Here is a 24,097-nt window from a genome sequence, read left to right as displayed (position 1 = left end):
GGCAGGTAGCCTAGTGGTTAGAGTGGAGGGGCGGCAGGTAGCCTAGTGGTTAGAGTGGAGGGGCGGCAGGTAGCCTAGTGGTTAGAGTGGAGGGGCGGCAGGTAGCCTAGTGGTTAGAGTGGAGGGGCGGCAGGTAGCCTAGTGGTTAGAGTGGAGGGGCGGCAGGTAGCCTAGTGGTTAGAGTGGAGGGGCGGCAGGTAGCCTAGTGGTTAGAGTGGAGGGGCGGCAGGTAGCCTAGTGGTTAGAGTGGAGGGGCGGCAGGTAGCCTAGTGGTTAGAGTGGAGGGGCGGCAGGTAGCCTAGTGGTTAGAGTGGAGGGGCGGCAGGTAGCCTAGTGGTTAGAGTGGAGGGGCGGCAGGTAGCCTAGTGGTTAGAGTGGAGGGGCGGCAGGTAGCCTAGTGGTTAGAGTGGAGGGGCGGCAGGTAGCCTAGTGGTTAGAGTGGAGGGGCGGCAGGTAGCCTAGTGGTTAGAGTGGAGGGGCGGCAGGTAGCCTAGTGGTTAGAGTGGAGGGCGGCAGGTAGCCTAGTGGTTAGAGTGGAGGGGCGGCAGGTAGCCTAGTGGTTAGAGTGGAGGGGCGGCAGGTAGCCTAGTGGTTAGAGTGGAGGGGCGGCAGGTAGCCTAGTGGTTAGAGTGGAGGGGCGGCAGGTAGCCTAGTGGTTAGAGTGGAGGGGCGGCAGGTAGCCTAGTGGTTAGAGTGGAGGGGCGGCAGGTAGCCTAGTGGTTAGAGTGTAGCCTAGTGGTTAGAGTGTAGGGGCGGCAGGTAGCCTAGTGGTTAGAGTGGAGGGGCGGCAGGTAGCCTAGTGGTTAGAGTGGAGGGGCGGCAGGTAGCCTAGTGGTTAGAGTGGAGGGGCGGCAGGTAGCCTAGTGGTTAGAGTGGAGGGGCGGCAGGTAGCCTAGTGGTTAGAGTGGAGGGGCGGCAGGTAGCCTAGTGGTTAGAGTGGAGGGGCGGCAGGTAGCCTAGTGGTTAGAGTGGAGGGGCGGCAGGTAGCCTAGTGGTTAGAGTGGAGGGGCGGCAGGTAGCCTAGTGGTTAGAGTGGAGGGGCGGCAGGTAGCCTAGTGGTTAGAGTGGAGGGGCGGCAGGTAGCCTAGTGGTTAGAGTGGAGGGGCGGCAGGTAGCCTAGTGGTTAGAGTGGAGGGGCGGCAGGTAGCCTAGTGGTTATAGTGGAGGGGCGGCAGGTAGCCTAGTGGTTAGAGTGGAGGGGCGGCAGGTAGCCTAGTGGTTAGAGTGGAGGGGCGGCAGGTAGCCTAGTGGTTAGAGTGGAGGGGCGGCAGGTAGCCTAGTGGTTAGAGTGGAGGGGCGGCAGGTAGCCTAGTGGTTAGAGTGGAGGGGCGGCAGGTAGCCTAGTGGTTAGAGTGGAGGGGCGGCAGGTAGCCTAGTGGTTAGAGTGGAGGGGCGGCAGGTAGCCTAGTGGTTAGAGTGGAGGGGCGGCAGGTAGCCTAGTGGTTAGAGTGGAGGGGCGGCAGGTAGCCTAGTGGTTAGAGTGGAGGGGCGGCAGGTAGCCTAGTGGTTAGAGTGGAGGGGCGGCAGGTAGCCTAGTGGTTAGAGTGGAGGGGCGGCAGGTAGCCTAGTGGTTAGAGTGGAGGGGCGGCAGGTAGCCTAGTGGTTAGAGTGGAGGGGCGGCAGGTAGCCTAGTGGTTAGAGTGGAGGGGCGGCAGGTAGCCTAGTGGTTAGAGTGGAGGGGCGGCAGGTAGCCTAGTGGTTAGAGTGGAGGGGCGGCAGGTAGCCTAGTGGTTAGAGTGAAGGGGCGGCAGGTAGCCTAGTGGTTTAGAGTGGAGGGGCGGCAGGTAGCCTAGTGGTTAGAGTGGAGGGGCGGCAGGTAGCCTAGTGGTTAGTGTTGGACTAGTAACCAGCAGGTAGCCTAGTGGTTAGAGCGTTGGACTAGTAACCAGCAGGTAGCCTAGTGGTTAGAGCGTTGGACTAGTAACCAGCAGGTAGCCTAGTGGTTAGTGTTGGACTAGTAACCAGCAGGTAGCCTAGTGGTTAGAGCGTTGGACTAGTAACCAGCAGGTAGCCTAGTGGTTAGTGTTGGACTAGTAACCAGCAGGTAGCCTAGTGGTTAGTGTTGGACTAGTAACCAGCAGGTAGCCTAGTGGTTAGTGTTGGACTAGTAACCAGCAGGTAGCCTAGTGGTTAGTGTTGGACTAGTAACCAGCAGGTAGCCTAGTGGTTAGAGCGTTGGACTAGTAACCAGCAGGTAGCCTAGCGGTTAGAGCGTTGGACTAGTAACCAGCAGGTAGCCTAGTGGTTAGAGCGTTGGACTAGTAACCAGCAGGTCACCTAGTGGTTAGAGCGTTGGACTAGTAACCAGCAGGTAGCCTAGTGGTTAGAGCGTTGGACTAGTAACCAGCAGGTAGCCTAGTGGTTAGAGTGTTGGACTAGTAACCAGCAGGTAGCCTAGTGGTTAGAGCGTTGGACTAGTAACCAGCAGGTAGCCTAGTGGTTAGAGCGTTGAGCCAGTAACCAGCAGGTAGCCTAGTGGTTAGAGTGTTGGACTAGTAACCAGCAGGTAGCCTAGTGGTTAGAGCGTTGAGCCAGTAACCAGCAGGTAGCCTAGTGGTTAGAGCGTTGGGCCAGTAACTGAAAGGTAGCTAGTTCAAATCCCTGTAGACGACAGGGTGAAAAAATCTGTCGACGTGCCCCTTGCCCAAGGCACTTAACCCTAACCGTTGATAATGGCTGACTCTGGTTGTGACCCCACTCTCGGGGGGGAGTTGGGATATGCAAAGCACACGTCCATAAAACACTGGTACATGTGAGAAACAGGACAAATATAAAGTACCCACATTAGATTAGTTGCACTCTTCTAAAATGTCCATTAGCCCATATGGATGGGTCTGAGCAGGGTACAGCCAGCACCAATCTATGAGCATACAGTACCTGAGAGATCAAACAGAGACAACTCTTAGCAGACACTTAAAACCTAAAATACATGCTAATGTATAGGAATTAAAAATCCAACTTTAGCATTACAGCTAGTAGTGCCACGTTTGTACCAACTGAGAAAAACAGGACGATAACAGAGATTAGGCCTACATAATTGCAGAGACGTCTCAGCCTAGCATCCTAATAAGGAACAACGTGGAAGGTGTGTTCCATGACGCGCAAGAGGAGTGGAACAGTTGCATTATTTTTCCAGAGAAACGCATAGAGGCGAGTTGATTGTCCCTTTTTATATCATGGCTATAATTTAACACATTTTCTGCTACAAATGTGTTCAACATCCACCTAAACTGCTAGTAAGTTTACTAGATAGCTACAGTAGTTAACGTGGTAACCAAACAAAACAGACTTGCTAGTTGAGCTAACCAAACCACGAGTCCAAGATTACTATTATAAAAATCTAAATTCAACAATGCCAATGTTTTCAATTCGACATCAAAAGCAGTACAATAGATCATGTAAGAATGAACTACAGCCATGGAATTCTACCTGACATACCGTGCAGTATTTCAGCAATAAGGCCCGATGGGGTAAACCACGGCTAAGAGCTGTTCTTTATCACAAGACGCGACGCGGAGTGCCTGGATACAGCCCTTAGCCGTGGTATATTGGCCATATATCACAAACCCCCGAGGTGCCTTATTGCTATTATAAACTGGTTACCAACGTAATTAGAACAGTAAAAATAAATGTTTTGTCATACCGTCGAAGCCGGTGTTTGGAGGAAATATTGGTACGGTTTGCCGACCCTCGACTTCGTCTAGGGGCCTTAACAACACCCGTGCCAATATATCCTCCAAACACCGGCTTCACGGGCATTATCACTTAAATAATGTATGCTCTACAATGCCCTTCAAGCCAATCTGGAATGAGTATGCAACAACGCCATGGTATTAAATAAGATGTCACCTCCATAGTCTGTGAATTATGACATTGATATCAGCCTCCATCCTGGATTTACTAATATTCAAGAGGTAATTTAGTCCCTATTGAATAAAGCTGCATGGAGGAAGACCGAAAGCAAAGATGAGAAACTGGCGCCATCTAGTGATTTAGAGTGTCTGGTACCATCTAGTGGTTAAGTCAGTATCTGGAACCATCTAGTGATTTAGTCAGTATCTGGTACCATCTAGTGATTTAGTCAGTATCTGGTACCATCTAGTGATTTAGTCAGTCTCTGGTACCATCTAGTGATTTAGAGTGTCTGGTACCATCTAGTGATTTAGTCTCTGGTACCATCTAGTGATTTAGAGTGTCTGGTACCATCTAGTGATTTAGTCAGTCTCTGGTACCATCTAGTGATTTAGTCAGTCTCTGGTACCATCTAGTAATTTAGTCAGTCTCTGGTACCATCTAGTGATTAAGACAGTATCTGGTACCATCTAGTGATTTAGTCAGTATCTGGAACCATCTAGTGATTTAGTCAGTCTCTGGTACCATCTAGTGATTTAGTCAGTCTCTGGTACCATCTAGTGATTTAGTCAGTCTCTGGTACCATCTAGTGATTTAGTCAGTCTCTGGTACCATCTAGTGATTTAGTCAGTATCTGGTACCATCTAGTGATTTAGTCAGTCTCTGGTACCATCTAGTGATTTAGTCAGTATCTGGTACCATCTAGTGATTTAGTCAGTCTCTGGTACCATCTAGTGATTTAGTCAGTCTCTGGTACCATCTCGTGATTTAGTCAGTCTCTGGAACCATCTAGTGATTTAGTCAGTATCTGGTACCATCTAGTGATTTAATCAGTCTCTGGTACCATCTAGTGATTTAATCAGTCTCTGGTACCATCTAGTGATTTAATCAGTCTCTGGTACCATCTAGTGATTTAGTCAGTCTCTGGTACCATCTAGTGATTTAGAGTGTCTGGTACCATCTAGTGGTTAAGTCAGTATCTGGAACCATCTGGTGATTTAGTCAGTATCTGGTACCATCTAGTGATTTAATCAGTCTCTGGTACCATCTAGTGATTTAGTCAGTCTCTGGTACCATCTAGTGATTTAGTCAGTCTCTGGTACCATCTAGTGATTTAGTCAGTCTCTGGTACCATCTAGTGATTTAGTCTCTGGTACCATCTAGTGATTTAGAGTGTCTGGTACCATCTAGTGATTTAGTCAGTCTCTGGTACCATCTAGTGATTTAGTCAGTCTCTGGTACCATCTAGTGATTTAGTCAGTCTCTGGTACCATCTAGTGATTAAGACAGTATCTGGTACCATCTAGTGATTAAGACAGTATCTGGAACCATCTAGTGATTTTGTCAGTATCTGGTACCATCTAGTGATTTAGTCAGTCTCTGGTACCATCTAGTGATTTAGTCAGTCTCTGGTACCATCTAGTGATTTAGTCAGTCTCTGGTACCATCTAGTGATTTAGTCAGTCTCTGGTACCATCTCGTGATTTAGTCAGTCTCTGGAACCATCTAGTGATTTAGTCAGTATCTGGTACCATCTAGGGATTTAGTCAGTCTCTGATACCATCTAGTGATTTACTCAGTCTCTGGTACCATCTAGTGATTCAGTCAGTCTCTGGTACCATCTAGTGATTTAGTCTCTGGTACCATCTAGTGATTTAGTCAGTCTCTGGTACCATCTAGTGATTCAGTCAGTCTCTGGTACCATCTAGTGATTTAGTCAGTCTCTGGTACCATCCCGTGATTTAGTCAGTCTCTGGTACCATCTAGTGATTTAGTCAGTCTCTGGTACCATCCCGTGATTTAGTCAGTCTCTGGTACCATCTAGTGATTTAGTCAGTCTCTGGTACCATCTAGTGATTAAGACAGTCTCTGGTACCCGTCTAGTGATTAAGACAGTCTCTGGTACCCGTCTAGTGATTAAGACAGTCTCTGGTACCCGTCTAGTGATCAAGACAGTCTGGTACCATCTCGTGATTTAGTCAGTCTCTGGTACCCGTCTAGTGATTAAGACAGTCTGGTACCATCTAGTGATTTAGTCAGTCTCTGGTACCCGTCTAGTGATTTAGTCAGTCTCTGGCACCATCCCGTGATTTAGTCAGTCCCTGGTACCCGTCTAGTGATTAAGACAGTCTGGTACCATCTCGTGAATTAGACAGAAGGTACCAGACATCTAGTGAATTAGATGGTCACGTGTCCCTCTTGTTTTCAAGTGTTTATTAAAGAAAATGATTTAGTTTCATGTAAAGTTTGTAGGAAGAATGTCTGGACAAGACCAATGTCAGTCAGCATGCTCTGCTAATGTACTTTATAGTATGAATAGATATTGAATAGTATACTTGGCCATTGTATCCCTTCGTAGTTTATACGGTGATATATGCAAGTATGTATATTGGGAAACAATTTCACTACAATACCTTATACAGCTAAGTAGTGTCCTAGCAGCAGCTTAAAAACCTCATCATGGATGCATGGCTCAGCACGTCTCGTTCACAGCCACCATGTCACCAGTGTGTGCTGTGCCAGGTCTTTCCTGACCAGGTGACTCCACAAAGGCTCTGATCTGATTTAGACATCAAATGTAATTGGATGCAGGACGTACTCAGCTCTGGTTTCCGTTCAGGGAATACATCGGGGGTGCTACCCAGCTGGTCTGGATCTAGATAACAGAACTGTGACTGAGGTGGGGGGGGGGGGGGGGTGCTACCAGCTGGTCTGGATCTAGATAACAGAACTGTGACTGAGGTGGGGGGGGGGGGGGTACCAGCTGGTCTGGATCTAGATAACAGAACTGTGACTGAGGTGGGGGGGGTGCTACCCAGCTGGTCTGGATCTAGATAACAGAACTGTGACTGAGGTGGGGGGGGGGTGCTACCAGCTGGTCTGGATCTAGATAACAGAACTGTGACTGAGGTGGGGGGGGTGCTACCCAGCTGGTCTGGATCTAGATAACAGAACTGTGACTGAGGTGGGGGGGGGGGGGGGGGGTGCTACCAGCTGGTCTGGATCTAGATAACAGAACTGTGACTGAGGTGGGGGGGGGGGGGGTGCTACCCAGCTGGTCTGGATCTAGATAACAGAACTGTGACTGGGGTGGGGGGGGGGGGGGGGTGCTACCAGCTGGTCTGGATCTAGATAACAGAACTGTGACTGAGGTGGGGGGGGGGGGGGGGGGGTGCTACCAGCTGGTCTGGATCTAGATAACAGAACTGTGACTGAGGTGGGGGGGGAGGGGGGGGGGGGGGGGGGGTGCTACCCAGCTGGTCTGGATCTAGATAACAGAACTGTGACTGAGGTGGGGGGGGGGGGGGGGGGTGCTACCAGCTGGTCTGGATCTAGATAACAGAACTGTGACTGAGGTGGGGGGGGGGGGTGCTACCAGCTGGTCTGGATCTAGATAACAGAACTGTGACTGAGGTGGGGGGGGAGGGGGGGGGGGGGGGGGGTGCTACCAGCTGGTCTGGATCTAGATAACAGAACTGTGACTGAGGTGGGGGGGGGGGGGGTGCTACCAGCTGGTCTGGATCTAGATAACAGAACTGTGACTGAGGTGGGGGGGGGTGCTACCAGCTGGTCTGGATCTAGATAACAGAACTGTGACTGAGGTGGGGGGGGGGGGGGTGCTACCAGCTGGTCTGGATCTAGATAACAGAACTGTGACTGAGGTGGGGGGGGAGGGGGGGGGGGGGGGGGGTGCTACCCAGCTGGTCTGGATCTAGATAACAGAACTGTGACTGAGGTGGGGGGGGGGGGGGGTGCTACCAGCTGGTCTGGATCTAGATAACAGAACTGTGACTGAGGTGGGGGGGGGGGGGGGGGTACCAGCTGGTCTGGATCTAGATAACAGAACTGTGACTGAGGTGGGGGGGGTGCTACCCAGCTGGTCTGGATCTAGATAACAGAACTGTGACTGAGGTGGGGGGGGGGTGCTACCAGCTGGTCTGGATCTAGATAACAGAACTGTGACTGAGGTGGGGGGGGTGCTACCCAGCTGGTCTGGATCTAGATAACAGAACTGTGACTGAGGTGGGGGGGGGGGGGGGGGTGCTACCAGCTGGTCTGGATCTAGATAACAGAACTGTGACTGAGGTGGGGGGGGGGGGGTGCTACCCAGCTGGTCTGGATCTAGATAACAGAACTGTGACTGAGGTGGGGGGGGGGGGGGGGGGGGGTGCTACCAGCTGGTCTGGATCTAGATAACAGAACTGTGACTGAGGTGGGGGGGGGGTGCTACCAGCTGGTCTGGATCTAGATAACAGAACTGTGACTGAGGTGGGGGGGGGGGGGGTACTACTGTTATCAGTGGTTGTTTGGAAGCAACGGAGGTGGCTTGGTGAGTGGCTTAACCTTACCCAGAGACCCCAAGACTTGTTGTGTTAATGCCTCAAGGCTATCGTTCAGCGGGCTAACAGTCTTGTGGTACCAGGATTCATTATCTGACCTTTGTAATACCCATGTGTGTAGTGCTATCTAAAATTACACTGAACATGGGGATGAAAGTAGGAAAATACCATAGGTAGAGAGAATAATTTGAGAACTTTACATGGCTTTTAAATCATTTTCATACAAAAAAAAGGTCAATTATTCAAAGTCTTCATCATATAACCATACCAACCAGATACCGATCACAATCAAAAACACACATTATCTTCATAGTTCAAAACACAATGTAATTCTTGCACCGAACAAACTAAAACAGCACATGCAAAATAACTAATTCAACAGAACAGCAAACGTAAAATTATAAAATAATTCAGTCCTTACACTTATTTTTGGCAGAAAAAAAAAAGGTTTTGTGAAAGTCCAAATGGCACCCTATTCCCTATAGGACCCTGGTCTAAAGTAGTGCACCCTATTCCCTATAGGGCTTTGGTCTAAAGTAGTGCACCCTATTCCCTATAGGGCCTTGGTCTAAAGTAGTGCACCCTATTCCCTATAGGGCCTTGGTCTAAAGTAGTGCACCCTATTCCCTATAGGGCCTTGGTCTAAAGTAGTGCACCCTATTCCCTAAAGGACCCTGGTCTAAAGTAGTGCACCCTATTCCCTATAGGGCCTTGGTCTAAAGTAGTGCACCCTATTCCCTATAGGGCCTTGGTCTAAAGTAGTGCACCCTATTCCCTATAGGACCCTGGTCTAAAGTAGTGCACCCTATTCCCTATAGGACCCTGGTCAAAAGTAGTGTACCCTATTCCCTATAGGACCCTGGTCAACAGTAGTGAACCCTATTCCCTATAGGGCCTTGGTCTAAAGTAGTGCACCCTATAGGGCCTTGGTCTAAAGTAGTGCACCCTATTCCCTATAGGGCCTTGGTCTAAAGTAGTACACTATATAGGGAATAGGGCTCTGGTCTAAAGTAGTGCACTATATAGGGAATAGGGTTCCATGTGGGACTCATTCTAAACGTCAGTGGCGACATCCAAGATCACTAGATAGACAAGCTGGACTGTCAGCACCCCGGGAACGGTCATCATGTTCTCTTGATGGCGTCGTCGATCGCTGACATCTGGTCCTTCAGCTGGGTCCACTGCTCCGGGTTTAAGGAGATGCCTGGAGGGAAAAAAATAAAATAATTTTTTTTTTTTTTATAATATCGACAAAAATACACTTTAATAAAAAAACGGCCACAATAAAGACATTAGTCATTTAGTTTTATCCAAAACCTCCGGAGACACACACAGGGGTTAGAGCACAATCAAATGTATTTATAAAGCCCTTCGTACATCAGCTGATATCTCAAAGTGCTGTACAGAAACCCAGCCTAAAACCCCAAGCAGCAAGCAATGCAGGTGTAGAAGCACGGTGGCTAGGAAAAACTCCCTAGAAAGGCCAGAACCTAGGAAGAAACCTAGAGAGGAACCAGGCTATGAGGGGTGGCCAGTCCTCTTCTGGCTGTGCCGGGTGGAGATTATAACAGAACATGGTAATATTACAGAAGAGGGTGACTAGGACAGTGTAATAAAAGGGCTTGAATATCAGTGTGACAGACAGGATGTTGGCATGTACAGTACCTCAGCAGCCTATTAAAATGACAACAATTCAGTTTCCATGACTACCGTTTGAAGTAAGGGACAGCAGTTCTCTGGGTGTCGTACCTTTTTTGCCGGGCTTCATTTCACCGTCCTGGTTCATCCAGTACTCTCGGACGTCAACTAAACACTTCCCTTTGAACTCCCTCACGCTGACGTATCGCATTCTCCCAATCTGGAACACACAAACGGACCAATCAGCTCACTCTTTTCTTCCAGGGACACCGTGTTCCGGAACACTGTACCACAGTGAAGATCGTACCGTAAGTTCACTCCACAGCTTGAAGTGTCTCCAAATCGTTTTGCCGTATTGCTAGCTTTTCGGTGGAGCGACTGGCTAGTACGTTGTCAAGCTAGAAGTCACATGTATTTTTGCGAAGGCAGAGGGCTCAGCTGTACAGACAGTGTGTCTAGAAAGGGACGACACTACACTACTAAGGAGGAACAGTGATGACATCACATGTAGCCATAACAGCATTATCTGCGTCTGTAACAGGCCGATAATGTAGCTGTAACAGCATTGCCCGCGCCTGTAACAGTCCGATAATGTAGCTGTAACAGCATTGCCCGCGCCTGTAACAGTCCGATAATGTAGCTGTAACAGCATTGCCCGCGCCTGTAACAGTCCGATAATGTAGCTGTAACAGCATTGCCCGCGCCTGTAACAGTCCGATAATGTAGCTGTAACAGCATTGCCCGCGCCTGTAACAGTCCGATAATGTAGCTGTAACAGCATTGCCCGCGCCTGTAACAGTCCGATAATGTAGCTGTAACAGCATTGCCCGCGCCTGTAACAGTCCGATAATGTAGCTGTAACAGCATTGCCCGCGCCTGTAACAGTCCGATAATGTAGCTGTAACAGCATTGCCCGCGCCTGTAACAGTCCGATAATGTAGCTGTAACAGCATTGCCCGCGCCTGTAACAGTCCGATAATGTAGCTGTAACAGCATTGCCCGCGCCTGTAACAGTCCGATAATGTAGCTGTAACAGCATTGCCCGCGCCTGTAACAGTCCGATAATGTAGCTGTAACAGCATTGCCCGCGCCTGTAACAGTCCGATAATGTAGCTGTAACAGCATTGCCCGCGCCTGTAACAGTCCGATAATGTAGCTGTAACAGCATTGCCCGCGCCTGTAACAGTCCGATAATGTAGCTGTAACAGCATTGCCCGCGCCTGTAACAGTCCGATAATGTAGCTGTAACAGCATTGCCCGCGCCTGTAACAGTCCGATAATGTAGCTGTAACAGCATTGCCCGCGCCTGTAACAGTCCGATAATGTAGCTGTAACAGCATTGCCCGCGCCTGTAACAGTCCGATAATGTAGCTGTAACAGCATTGCCCGCGCCTGTAACAGTCCGATAATGTAGCTGTAACAGCATTGCCCGCGCCTGTAACAGTCCGATAATGTAGCTGTAACAGCATTGCCCGCGCCTGTAACAGTCCGATAATGTAGCTGTAACAGCATTGCCCGCGCCTGTAACAGTCCGATAATGTAGCTGTAACAGCATTGCCCGCGCCTGTAACAGTCCGATAATGTAGCTGTAACAGCATTGCCCGCGCCTGTAACAGTCCGATAATGTAGCTGTAACAGCATTGCCCGTGCCTGTAACAGTCCGATAATGTAGCTGTAACAGCATTGCCCGCGCCTGTAACAGTCCGATAATGTAGCTGTAACAGCATTGCCCGCGCCTGTAACAGTCCGATAATGTAGCTGTAACAGCATTGCCCGCGCCTGTAACAGTCCGATAATGTAGCTGTAACAGCATTGCCCGTGCCTGTAACAGTCTGATAATGTAGCTGTAACAGCATTGCCCGCGCCTGTAACAGTCCGATAATGTAGCTGTAACAGCATTGCCCGCGCCTGTAACAGTCCGATAATGTAGCTGTAACAGCATTGCCCGTGCCTGTAACAGTCTGATAATGTAGCTGTAACAGCATTGCCCGCGCCTGTAACAGTCCGATAATGTAGCTGTAACAGCATTGCCCGCGCCTGTAACAGTCTGATAATGTAGCTGTAGCAGCAGTATCTGCGTCTGTAGCAGCAGTATCTGCGTCGGTAGCAGCAGTATCTGCGTCTGTAGCAGCAGTATCTGCGTCTGTAGCAGCAGTATCTGCGTCTGTAGCAGCAGTATCTGCGTCTGTAGCAGCAGTATCTGCGTCTGTAGCAGCAGTATCTGCGTCTGTAGCAGCAGTATCTGCGTCGGTAGCAGCAGTATCTGCGTCGGTAGCAGCAGTATCTGCGTCTGTAGCAGCAGTATCTGCGTCTGTAGCAGCAGTATCTGCGTCGGTAGCAGCAGTATCTGCGTCTGTAGCAGCAGTATCTGCGTCGGTAGCAGCAGTATCTGCGTCGGTAGCAGCAGTATCTGCGTCGGTAGCAGCAGTATCTGCGTCGGTAGCAGCAGTATCTGCGTCGGTAGCAGCAGTATCTGCGTCTGTAGCAGCAGTATCTGCGTCGGTAGCAGCAGTATCTGCGTCTGTAGCAGCAGTATCTGCGTCGGTAGCAGCAGTATCTGCGTCGGTAGCAGCAGTATCTGCGTCTGTAGCAGCAGTATCTGCGTCTGTAGCAGCAGTATCTGCGTCTGTAGCAGCAGTATCTGCGTCGGTAGCAGCAGTATCTGCGTCGGTAGCAGCAGTATCTGGGTCTGTAGCAGCAGTATCTGCGTCGGTAGCAGCAGTATCTGCGTCTGTAGCAGCAGTATCTGCGTCTGTAGCAGCAGTATCTGCGTCTGTAGCAGCAGTATCTGCGTCTGTAGCAGCAGTATCTGCGTCTGTAGCAGCAGTATCTGCGTCTGTAGCAGCAGTATCTGCGTCTGTAGCAGCAGTATCTGCGTCGGTAGCAGCAGTATCTGCGTCGGTAGCAGCAGTATCTGCGTCGGTAGCAGCAGTATCTGCGTCGGTAGCAGCAGTATCTGCGTCGGTAGCAGCAGTATCTGCGTCTGTAGCAGCAGTATCTGCGTCGGTAGCAGCAGTATCTGCGTCTGTAGCAGCAGTATCTGCGTCTGTAGCAGCAGTATCTGCGTCTGTAGCAGCAGTATCTGCGTCTGTAGCAGCAGTATCTGCGTCGGTAGCAGCAGTATCTGCGTCGGTAGCAGCAGTATCTGCGTCTGTAGCAGCAGTATCTGCGTCGGTAGCAGCAGTATCTGCGTCTGTAGCAGCAGTATCTGCGTCTGTAGCAGCAGTATCTGCGTCGGTAGCAGCAGTATCTGCGTCGGTAGCAGCAGTATCTGCGTCGGTAGCAGCAGTATCTGCGTCTGTAGCAGCAGTATCTGCGTCTGTAGCAGCAGTATCTGCGTCGGTAGCAGCAGTATCTGCGTCGGTAGCAGCAGTATCTGCGTCTGTAGCAGCAGTATCTGCGTCGGTAGCAGCAGTATCTGCGTCTGTAGCAGCAGTATCTGCGTCGGTAGCAGCAGTATCTGCGTCTGTAGCAGCAGTATCTGCGTCTGTAGCAGCAGTATCTGCGTCTGTAGCAGCAGTATCTGCGTCGGTAGCAGCAGTATCTGCGTCTGTAGCAGCAGTATCTGCGTCTGTAGCAGCAGTATCTGCGTCTGTAGCAGCAGTATCTGCGTCTGTAGCAGCAGTATCTGCGTCTGTAGCAGCAGTATCTGCGTCGGTAGCAGCAGTATCTGCGTCTGTAGCAGCAGTATCTGCGTCTGTAGCAGCAGTATCTGCGTCTGTAGCAGCAGTATCTGGGTCTGTAGCAGCAGTATCTGCGTCGGTAGCAGCAGTATCTGCGTCGGTAGCAGCAGTATCTGCGTCGGTAGCAGCAGTATCTGCGTCTGTAGCAGCAGTATCTGCGTCTGTAGCAGCAGTATCTGCGTCGGTAACCCAGAGATGACTAACCTGAAACATGCCATTCTCCGTTTTGCTGTCTGCAGCCTTAGAGGACCCTCCTGCGCCAGGTCTAGAGCCCTCTCCACTCAGCTTCGGTTTCTTGGCCTCCGGCTTCTCTGGTGGAGCACTGGACTTCTTTCTCTTGGCCTGAAATACGTGTTCAGTTAGGGAGAAGGGCTTCAGCAGTCACAGGACAAGACACCATTTGTTTCACCTCAACCCCCTCCAAGACACACACACACACCTTGGTCTTCTCCACCTCACTGTCAGAGTCACTGCCAGATGTGGACGACACCACTTCCCTTGATTTGGGCATTCTGCTAGGAAACAAGGACATCACCATTACAGTAGCAGCCACGTGAAGTTCAACACCGCCACATAGAGTACTGTGTATACCAACACTAAAAACACTTCATAGACACAGTGGTCTATAGCAGTATAGTTTGTAATGGGCCGTCCATCAGTACATTACAGACTTATCAATCATATGACCGGCAAAAAGGTTTGGGTTTTCATGCCATAAGAAGAAGTTAAAATTTCCCTTGCCTTGTTACTGCAGGTGAAAGCTTCAATCTAGACTAACCTCCAATATATTGGTGTTAAGTGTGACAGACTGGGTTCAGACCCAGGTCACCTGAGCACTGCAAACCATTAGCTCCCTGTGCCAAAACCTGAACCCAGGTCACCTGAGCACTGCAACCCATCAGCCCTCTGAGCTGAAACCTGAAACCAGGTCACCTGAGCACTGCAACCCATCAGCCCCCTGAGCTGAAACCTGAACCCAGGTCACCTGAGCACTGCAACCCATCAGCTCCCTGAGCTGAAACCTGAACCCAGGTCACCTGAGCACTGCAACCCATCAGCTCCCTGAGCTGAAACCTGAACCCAGGTCACCTGAGCACTGCAACCCATCAGCTCCCTGAGCTGAAACCTGAACCCAGGTCACCTGAGCACTGCAACCCATCAGCCCCCTGAGCTAAAACCTAGGCCCAAGTGCCGTGGCTCCATCACAAGCCTTCAGACCCCCTCTACATCAGATCCACCTCTACGTCAGACACACAAACTAGTGATGCACCGATATGACATTTGACCAATACTGATATCCAATAAAAACTGATACTGATATTACATTTTAGCGGCCTTTTAATGCATTGCTATTACAGTTAAATAGTTAACACACACACACACACACGGACGCAGCAGTCTAAGGCACTGCATCTCAGTGCAAGAGGCGTCACTACAGTCCCTGGTTCGAATCCAGGCTGTATCATATCCGGTCGTGATTGGGAGTCCCATAGTGCGGCGCACAATTGGCCCAGCGTCGTCCGGGTTTGGCCGTCATTGTAAATAAGAATTTGTTCTTTAACTGACTTGCCTAGTTAAATAAAGGTCACACACACAAAAAAAGTTATTTTTGTTGCCATTTACTTAAAATATCTAAACCTATTTATTTCACTTACTTGCTGTGCAGTTTCGTTGTTTATTTGTTCAGTCGTTTCGTTCTCAACCAGGATTTCATCAAACATGTCAAGCAGTGAAGTTTCCGCTCTGTCTGTCCGTGGCCTCTCTTCCTCGCTGCGCACTGTCACTGTGTCCGTTTCCATCTTGTCCAGCTGTGTCTGTAACCTTTCACGTAAACCCTGTTTCTTGTCTGCATCGTCCTTGTACCTAGCGTCGAACACGGTGGCTACACAGTAGAGAGAAAGCCCCTGAATTGCTTGTTCACAGCCTGCGTTGGCAGGTTTGTTGAGCAGGCGTTTCAATGCCACGACAGAGGGGTATCCCGTCTGCTGCAGACGCAGTTGATGAGCTTATTTCTCCAGTCAGTTGTTCGAATGGAGTCAGGTAGTGTGTTCATGTTTCCAACATGTTCTCAAATGCCATTGAAATGGCAGCAGCGGTATGAGAACCAGCACATTCATGAGCATGCAATACGACTTCCCTCCGTACGAAATCCTCGACGACCCCACTGTGCTGTCAGACTCATCATGCTCATGGGGCGGACATCGCTGGTCCAAATGTCAGTCGTGAAGCTAATAGCAGTGATGCTATTACTGTAACTCCAGTAGGGCAACATCTGAAAAATAGCGACTACTTGGTAGTGTGTAAGGGTGCTCGACCAGTCGGCGAAAGCCAACGTCAGAGAACGGTTGATTGTCAAGGACAATGAATTCCATTATCTTGGCTTTAAATGGATTTCGCCTTTGAGTCTCGCTGAAATGTTCTTACTCTTTCAAATGACTGCTGGACTTGTTGACTGCTCGGTCCACACAGCAGACATTGTGGGCTAGGTTAGGAATGCTGTGTTGCACGTGTAGAGCAAACTTTAACGTGGCGTCATATAGGTGTGCACGTCAGCTTTGACATCGGTTTTGCAAATCGGCGTTAAACTAGACATTGGGCCAATACCGATGTTGGCATTTCTGGCTAATGTCGGCCGATTCCCATATGTTCATCGATATATCGTGCACCCCTAACACAAATGCATACAAAGCTCTCCCTCATCTGGCCATTACTACCCTCCTAATTCCTGCTTACAAGCAAAAACAAAACAGGAAGTACCCATATGGAAGTGGTCCGATGAAAGTTACAGTTACACCTAAAAGCGAGACCGAGTCATGACCAAAACCGGAGCAAAATCAAGAGCAAGACCGGAGGGAGGAGGGTGAGACCGAGTCGGGACAAGGGGTTCGAGACAGTCAAGACCAGAAAGATGTGAGTCCAATTCAAGACCATTATTGTAATTTCACCACCATAAGAGTTCAAAATGTCCAGGATTTCAGTGTTCATATTTCAGAACATATGGATTCTTCAGACTTTCAGAATAGTGATAAAAATACACACCGAGGTAAAATGGAGCCACTCTATAAAATTATTTCTAACCCAAACACAATGGGAAACAATTGGCCTTCAACACCTTCAGAGAAGTGCTAATGATTTATAAAATAATGATTATAATAATTATAATTAATCTTTTCCGTTTTTGTTGGGAAGTAAAAGGGTTAAATCGTTAAATCGGTTAAAGCTAAATCGTGATTGGATATTATTATTTTTTTTATCTTTACTTGTCTCCGGGGAGATAAATCTAGCTAGCGAAGTCAGCCATTGGCTAGGCCATCAGAAGCTAGATAAAAAGGAATCTGCTATTCAACTTTTTTGGGGCAACATTTTGGAGTGACAGTGGAATTAACCAATCACACTGACTTAATGAGTGGGACTGTGTTTTTAACAAAAAAAAGTATTGAAACAGGTTACTGCGCAATAGCGAGCACTAGTTTCCCCACAGACTAGCTAGCTTTTGTTGTCGGCTAGCTTGCAGCAGGTGTTATCAAAGAGGATTTGTTAGTTTCTCCCTTTTCAAGAATAACTTTCAACAAGAAGTTAAGTTTCAAATGATCATGATCTGGGTAGTGAAACAGTTTATTGCAGCGCACTTCCTGTTGTTAACCATCTCTTTCAAAATAACGTGTGTGTGAAACCTAGTAAACTCATCAGGTCATATTCAGCGGGTGTTGCGCGTTAGTAAACTCATCAGTTCTGCGCTCTGGCACACTCAGACGAGAGTGCTCCGAAACCTTTTCAAAAAGTCACATTTCTGCCCTGCTAGAGCTGCCCCCGGTCAACTGTAAGTGCTGTTATTGTGAGCAACAAAGGCTCAGCCGCTAAGTGGCAGGCCACACAAGCTCACAAAACGGGACCGCCAAGTGCTGAGGTGCGTAAAAAAAAAAATCTGTCCTCAGTTGCAACACTCACTACCGAGTTCCAAACTGCCTCTGGAAGCAACGTCAGCACAAGAACTGTTCATCGGGAGCTTCATAAAACAGGTTTCCATGGCCGAGCAGCCGCACACAAGCCTAAGATCACCATGCGCAATGCCAAGCATTGGCTGGAGTGGTGTAAAGCTCGCCGCCATTGGACTCTGGAGCAGTGGAAACACATTCTCTGGAGTGATGAATCACGCTTCACCATCTGGCAGTCCGACAGACAGATCTGGGTTTGGCGGATGCCAGGATAACGCTACCTGCCCCAATGCATAGTGCCAACTGTAAAGTTTGGTGGAGGAGGAATAATGGTCTGGGGCTGTTTTTCATGGTTCGGGCCCCTTAGTTCCAGTGAAGGGAAATCTTAACACTACAGCATACAATTACATTCTAGATGATTCTGTGCTTCCAACTTTGTGGCAACAGTTTGGGGAAGTCCCTTTCCTGTTTCAGCATGACAAAGCCCCCGTGCACAAAACGAGGTCCATACAGAAATGGTTTGTCGAGATCAGTGTGGAAGAACTTGACTGGCCTGCACAGAGCCCTGACCTCAACCCAATCGAACACCTTTGGGATGAATTGTAATGCTGACTGCGAGCCAGGCCTAACTGCCCCACCTCACTAATGTTCTTGTGGCTGAATGAAAGTCCCCACAGCAATGTTCCAACATCTAGTGGAAAGCCTTCCCAGAAGAATGGAGGCTGTTATAGCAGCAAAAGGGGGGAGACCAACTCCATATGAATGCCCATGGTTTTGGAATGAGTTGTATGGCAAATGTCCACATACTTTTGGTCATGTAATACATAGAGCTCAATTACCTCGTACTCCTGCACAATGACTCAGTACTGGTACCCCGTGTATATAGCCAAGTTATCATAGACTCCGTACTGGTACCCCGTGTATATAACCAAGTTATTGATCCTCAGTGTGTATTTATTATTACTTGAGTACTATTTCTCTATTGTATTTCCGAGTTGTTGGATAGGACCGTTAGTACGCATTTCCCTGTTAGTCTACACCTGTTGTTTCCCAAGCATGTGACGAATACCATTTGATTTCATGAATTAGTTACACTTCCCTCTGAGTTGAATGCATGTATCTAGTTAGTTAGGTCTCAGTAGGGCAGATTACTCATACGTGAAATAACAAGCTAACCTAGTTAGCTTTTTTAATTATCTAACACGCTAACTAGCTAGTTAACGGAATATAACTAAGCAACTCAACACATGCATGAATTACCAGCTAGCTAGAGAACTAACGTTAGTGCCAACTGCCACCCAACTTGCGGTTAGCTAGCATTGCTTCCACGACAGGACACGTTAGCTAGCCAAAGACTTGAGCAGGTGTGCCTGTGGATTGTAATTTCTTTACCCAGTACAAAGACAATTTACCTGTTTTTTTTTGATGAATTAGAAGGATCAGTTGATACAGGCAGCGTGGAGAGATGCTAAAGATTTATGGTTGGTTAATTTAGCAAGCGAGGTCCGGCAGCTTGTGCTTTTGATTAGCGCGAACCGACGCAAATCTGGGAAATGTAGTTTAATTTTTTCCAAAGCACGGGCGCATTGACTCTGATCGAAGAGGATTCAATGCTGAATGGTCAAACTCACATCATGTATCTGCACCATATGATCATAAATATATAATATATATATATTAATATTTAAACCGTCAACATAATATATATATATTTTTTCAATCATATTTGGATAGATTGTATGTATGTAGTGCAGTTGCATAATATAGAATATAATACTTTATTGTCAATTTGAAGACAACTTGTCTTCTGCCTTTTCCAAACACCCCCAGACACAGACAATGGCTTAAACCAGCACCATTCTGGCTGCTGAACCACCTATTTAGCTGCCTGTTCAAACAATGCCTTGGTTCAAACCTTAGTTTCCTGAGCTCTACTGAGCTAACGCCTTGGCACTCATCACATGAGTTCATGAGTTAGACTTCACCCCCCGTTGATCTCCACCTCACAGAGACCCATCAAATTCACAGCACTCATGTGACCAAGAGGGGTTGGTGCGTTCAGTTCGATTCAACGTTTGCTACAGTGCGTGATAGTTTGTACTGAATGACACGTTTCCCCAAAAACTGTTCACACCGTTCTTCAACCGCTGGTGAGGTATTTCACCCATTCCACCTATTCCGCTCCAGCCGTTACCACGAGCCCGTCCTCCCCAATTAAGGTTCCACCAACCTCCTGTGCTGTACAAATCATTCTTAGCTGATTTTGTGTAAATTATCCGGGTGTATATATACGTATAGATTGTACAAATTGGATGCAGTCTATCACAGTGCCATCCGTTTCGTCACCAAAGCCCCATATACTACCCACCACTGCAACCTGTATGCTCTCGTTGGCTGGCCCTCGCTTCATATTCGTCGCCAAACCCACTGGCTCCAGGTAATCTATAAGTCTTTGCTAGGTAAAGCCCCGCCTTATCTCATCTCACTGGTCACCATAGCAGCACCCACCCGTAGCACGCGCTCCAGCAGGTATATCTCACTGGTCACCCCCAAAGCCAATTCCTACTTTGGTCGCCTTTCCTTCCAGTTCTCTGCTGCCAATGACTGGAACGAATTGCAAAATTACTGAAGCTGGAGACTCATATCTCCCTCACTAACTTTAAGCATCAGCTATTAGAGCAGCTCACAGATCACTGCACCTGTACATAGCCCATCTGTAAATAGCCCATCCAACTACCTCATCCCCATATTGTTATTTATTTTATTTATTTATTTTTTGCTCCTTTGCATCCCAGTATCTCTACTTGCACATTAATCTTCTGCACATCTATCACTCCAGTGTTTAATTGATAAATTGTAATTATTTCACCACTACGGCCTATTTTCCTTACCTCCCCAGTCTTACCTCATTTGCACACACTGTATATAGACTTTTCTATTGTCTTATTGACTGTACGTTTGTTTATTCTATGTGTAACTCTGTGTTGTTGTTGTTTGTGTCGCACTGCTTTGCTTTATCTTGGTCAGGTCACAGTTGTAAATGAGAACTTGTTCTCAACTGGCCTACCTGGTTAAATAAAGGTGTTCTCAACTGGCCTACCTGGTTAAATAAAGGTGTTCTCAACTGGCCTACCTGGTTAAATAAAGGTGTTCTCAACTGGCCTACCTGGTTAAATAAAGGTGTTCTCAACTGGCCTACCTGGTTAAATAAAGGTGTTCTCAACTGGCCTACCTGGTTAAATAAAGGTGTTCTCAACTGGCCTACCTGGTTAAATAAAGGTGTTCTCAACTGGCCTACCTGGTTAAATAAAGGTGTTCTCAACTGGCCTACCTGGTTAAATAAAGGTGTTCTCAACTGGCCTACCTGGTTAAATAAAGGTGTTCTCAACTGGCCTACCTGGTTAAATAAAGGTGTTCTCAACTGGCCTACCTGGTTAAATAAAGGTGTTCTCAACTGGCCTACCTGGTTAAATAAAGGTGAACAAAAAAAATAAAAAAAAATAAGGTGCCACCAACCTCCTGTGCTGTACATATCATTCTTAGCTGATCTTGTGTAAATGTTTCTGATGTGTATATATATACGTATAGATTGTACATATGCATTTTGATTACTGCTACATTGCTATTTGTGTTGTTAATTGGATTCGTCCTGATGTTCTGATATATTTTTTGTTTTTTAAAACCTTTTTTACATTTAAATTATTTGCGTACTTGTTTGACATTTTACTACATTGTTAGGAGCCAGTAACAGAAGCATTTCGCTGATCCCTCTATAACTTCTGCTAAACTGTGTACGTGATCAATAAACTTTGATTTGTTTTGACAGGGCTTTAGTTGAGAGCTTCACGCTCCTCGGTGTCCACATCACTAAGGACCTATCATGTTCCTCGGTGTCCACATCACTAAGGATCTATCATGGTCCTCGGTGTCCACATCACTATGGAACTATCACGCTCCTCGGTGTCCACATCACTATGGAACTATCATGGTCCTCGGTGTCCACATCACTATGGAACTATCATGGTCCTCGGTGTCCACATCACTATGGAACTATCATGGTCCTCGGTGTCCACATCACTATGGAACTATCATGGTCCTCGGTGTCCACATCACTATGGAGCTATCATGGTTCTCGGTGTCCACATCACTATGGAACTATCATGGTTCTCGGTGTCCACATCACTATGGAACTATGATGGTCCTCGGTGTCCACATCACTATGGAGAGATCATGGTCCTCGGTGTCCACATCACTATGGAACTATCATGGTCCTCGGTGTCCACATCACTATGGAACTATCATGGTCCTCGATGTCCACATCACTATGGAACTATCATGGTCCTCGGTGTCCACATCACTATGGAACTATCATGGTCCTCGGTGTCCACATCACTATGGAACTATCATGGTCCTCGGTGTCCACATCACTATGGAACTATCACGCTCCTCGGTGTCCACATCACTATGGAGCTATCACGCTCCTCGGTGTCCACATCACTGTGGATCTATCATGGTCCTCGGTGTCCACATCACTATGGAGCTATCACGCTCCTCGGTGTCCACATCACTGTGGAGCTATCACGCTCCTCAGTGCCCACATCACTAAGGAACTATCATGGTCCTCGGTGTCCACATCACTATGGAACTATCATGGTCCTCGGTGTCCACATCACTATGGAACTATCACGCTCCTCGGTGTCCACATCACTATGGAACTATCATGGTCCTCGGTGTCCACATCACTATGGAGCTATCACGCTCCTCGGTGTCCACATCACTATGGAACTATCATGTTCCTCGATGTCCACATCACTATGGAACTATCATGGTCCTCTGTGTCCACATCACTATGGAACTATCATGGTCCTCTGTGTCCACATCACTATGGAACTATCATGATCCTCTGTGTACACATCACTATGGAACTATCATGGTCCTCGGTGTCCACATCACTATGGAACTATCATGGTCCTCGGTGTCCACATCACTATGGAACTATCACGCTCCTCGTTGTCCACATCACTATGGAACTATCACGCTCCTCGGTGTCCACATCACTATGGAACTAATATGGTCCTCGGTGTCCACATCACTATGGAACTATAATGGTCCTCTGTGTCCACATCACTATGGAACTATCATGGTCCTCTGTGTCCACATCACTATGGAACTATCATGATCCTCTGTGTCCACATCACTATGGAACTATCATGGTCCTCGGTGTCCACATCACTATGGAACTATAATGGTCCTCTGTGTCCACATCACTATGGAACTATCATGGTCCACACACACCAACACAGTCGAGGGCATGACAACGCCTCTTCCCGCTCAGGAGGTTGAAAAGATTTGGCTTGGGCCCTCAGATCCTGAAAAAGATACACAGCTGCACCATCGAGAGCATGTTGACTGGCTGCATCACCGCTTGGTATGACAGCTGCTTAAGCATCCTACCACAAGGTGCTACAGAGGGTAGTGCGTACAGCCCAGTACATCACTGGGGCCAAGCTTCCAACCTTCCAGAACCTCTACACCAATCGGGAGTCAGAGGAAGACCCTAAAAATGTTCAAAGACTCCAGCCACCCAAGTCATAGACTGCTCTCTCTGCTACCGCATGGCAAGCGGTACCGATGCACCAAGTTTAGAACCAACAGATTTTACCCCCAAGCCATTAGACTGCTAAATATTTAGTTAAATAGTTAACCAAATAGTTACCCAGACTTATCTGCATTGAGCCTTTTTGGACAATTTTTTTTTACTCATCACATACGTTGCTGCTACTATTTATTATGTACATATTTAGTTATATGTACATATTTACCTCAATTACCATGTACCCCTGCACATTGACTCAGTACTGATATTCTGTGTATATAACCAAGTTATCATAGACTCAGTACTGGTACTCTGTGTATATAACCAATTTATCATAGACTCAGTACTGGTACTCTGTGTATATAACCAATTTATCATAGACTCAGTACTGGTACTGTATGTATATAACCAAGTTATCGTTACTCATTGTGTATTTATTGTTACTTTAATATTTATATTCTCTTTCTCTCTGCATTGTTGGATAGGGCCGTTAGTAAGCATTTCACTGTTAGTCTACACCTGTTGTTTACCAAGCATTTCACTGTTAGTCTACACCTGTTGTTTACCAAGCATTTCACTGTTAGTCTACACCTGTTGTTTACCAAGCATTTCACTGTTAGTCTACACCTGTTGTTTACCAAGCATTTCACTGTTAGTCTACACCTGTTGTTTACCAAGCATTTCACTGGTAGTCTACACCTGTTGTTTACCAAGCATTTCACTGGTAGTCTACACCTGTTGTTTACCAAGCATTTCACTGTTAGTCTACACCTGTTGTTTACCAAGCATTTCACTGTTAGTCTACACCTGTTGTTTACCAAACATTTCACTGTTAGTCTACACCTGTTGTTTACCAAGCATTTCACTGTTAGTCTACACCTGTTGTTTACCAAGCATTTCACTGGTAGTCTACACCTGTTGTTTACCAAGCATTTCACTGTTAGTCTACACCTGTTGTTTACCAAGCATTTCACTGTTAGTCTACACCTGTTGTTTACCAAGCATTTCCCTGTTAGTCTACACCTGTTGTTTACCAAGCATTTCACTGTTAGT

General features: G+C 47.6%; 1 protein-coding gene across 2 annotated transcripts; it reads right to left on the bottom strand.

Moving 5' to 3' along the window:
* Positions 1-9,139: 9,139 nt before the first annotated feature.
* LOC120062832 (activated RNA polymerase II transcriptional coactivator p15-like) lies at positions 9,140-18,983 on the bottom strand. 2 transcript variants are annotated; one of them, XM_039012906.1, is made up of 5 exons: positions 18,861-18,983; positions 13,953-14,028; positions 13,718-13,855; positions 9,942-10,050; positions 9,140-9,396 (listed from the first exon to the last, which is right to left on the bottom strand). In XM_039012906.1, exons 2-5 carry the CDS (start codon positions 14,022-14,024, stop codon positions 9,317-9,319), a joined length of 399 nt encoding a protein of 132 aa, XP_038868834.1. In that variant the 5' UTR covers positions 14,025-14,028; positions 18,861-18,983; the 3' UTR covers positions 9,140-9,316. The 2 variants fall into 2 exon arrangements, with proteins under 2 accessions (XP_038868834.1, XP_038868833.1); XM_039012905.1 differs by having other exon boundaries at positions 13,953-14,025.
* Positions 18,984-24,097: the final 5,114 nt, after the last annotated feature.

This window comes from Salvelinus namaycush, chromosome 18, assembly GCF_016432855.1.
Source record: "Salvelinus namaycush isolate Seneca chromosome 18, SaNama_1.0, whole genome shotgun sequence".
Classification (NCBI taxonomy): domain Eukaryota; kingdom Metazoa; phylum Chordata; class Actinopteri; order Salmoniformes; family Salmonidae; genus Salvelinus; species Salvelinus namaycush.
The sequence above is the reverse complement of the archived record's forward strand: the minus strand, read 5'-3'. Positions and strand labels throughout refer to the sequence as shown.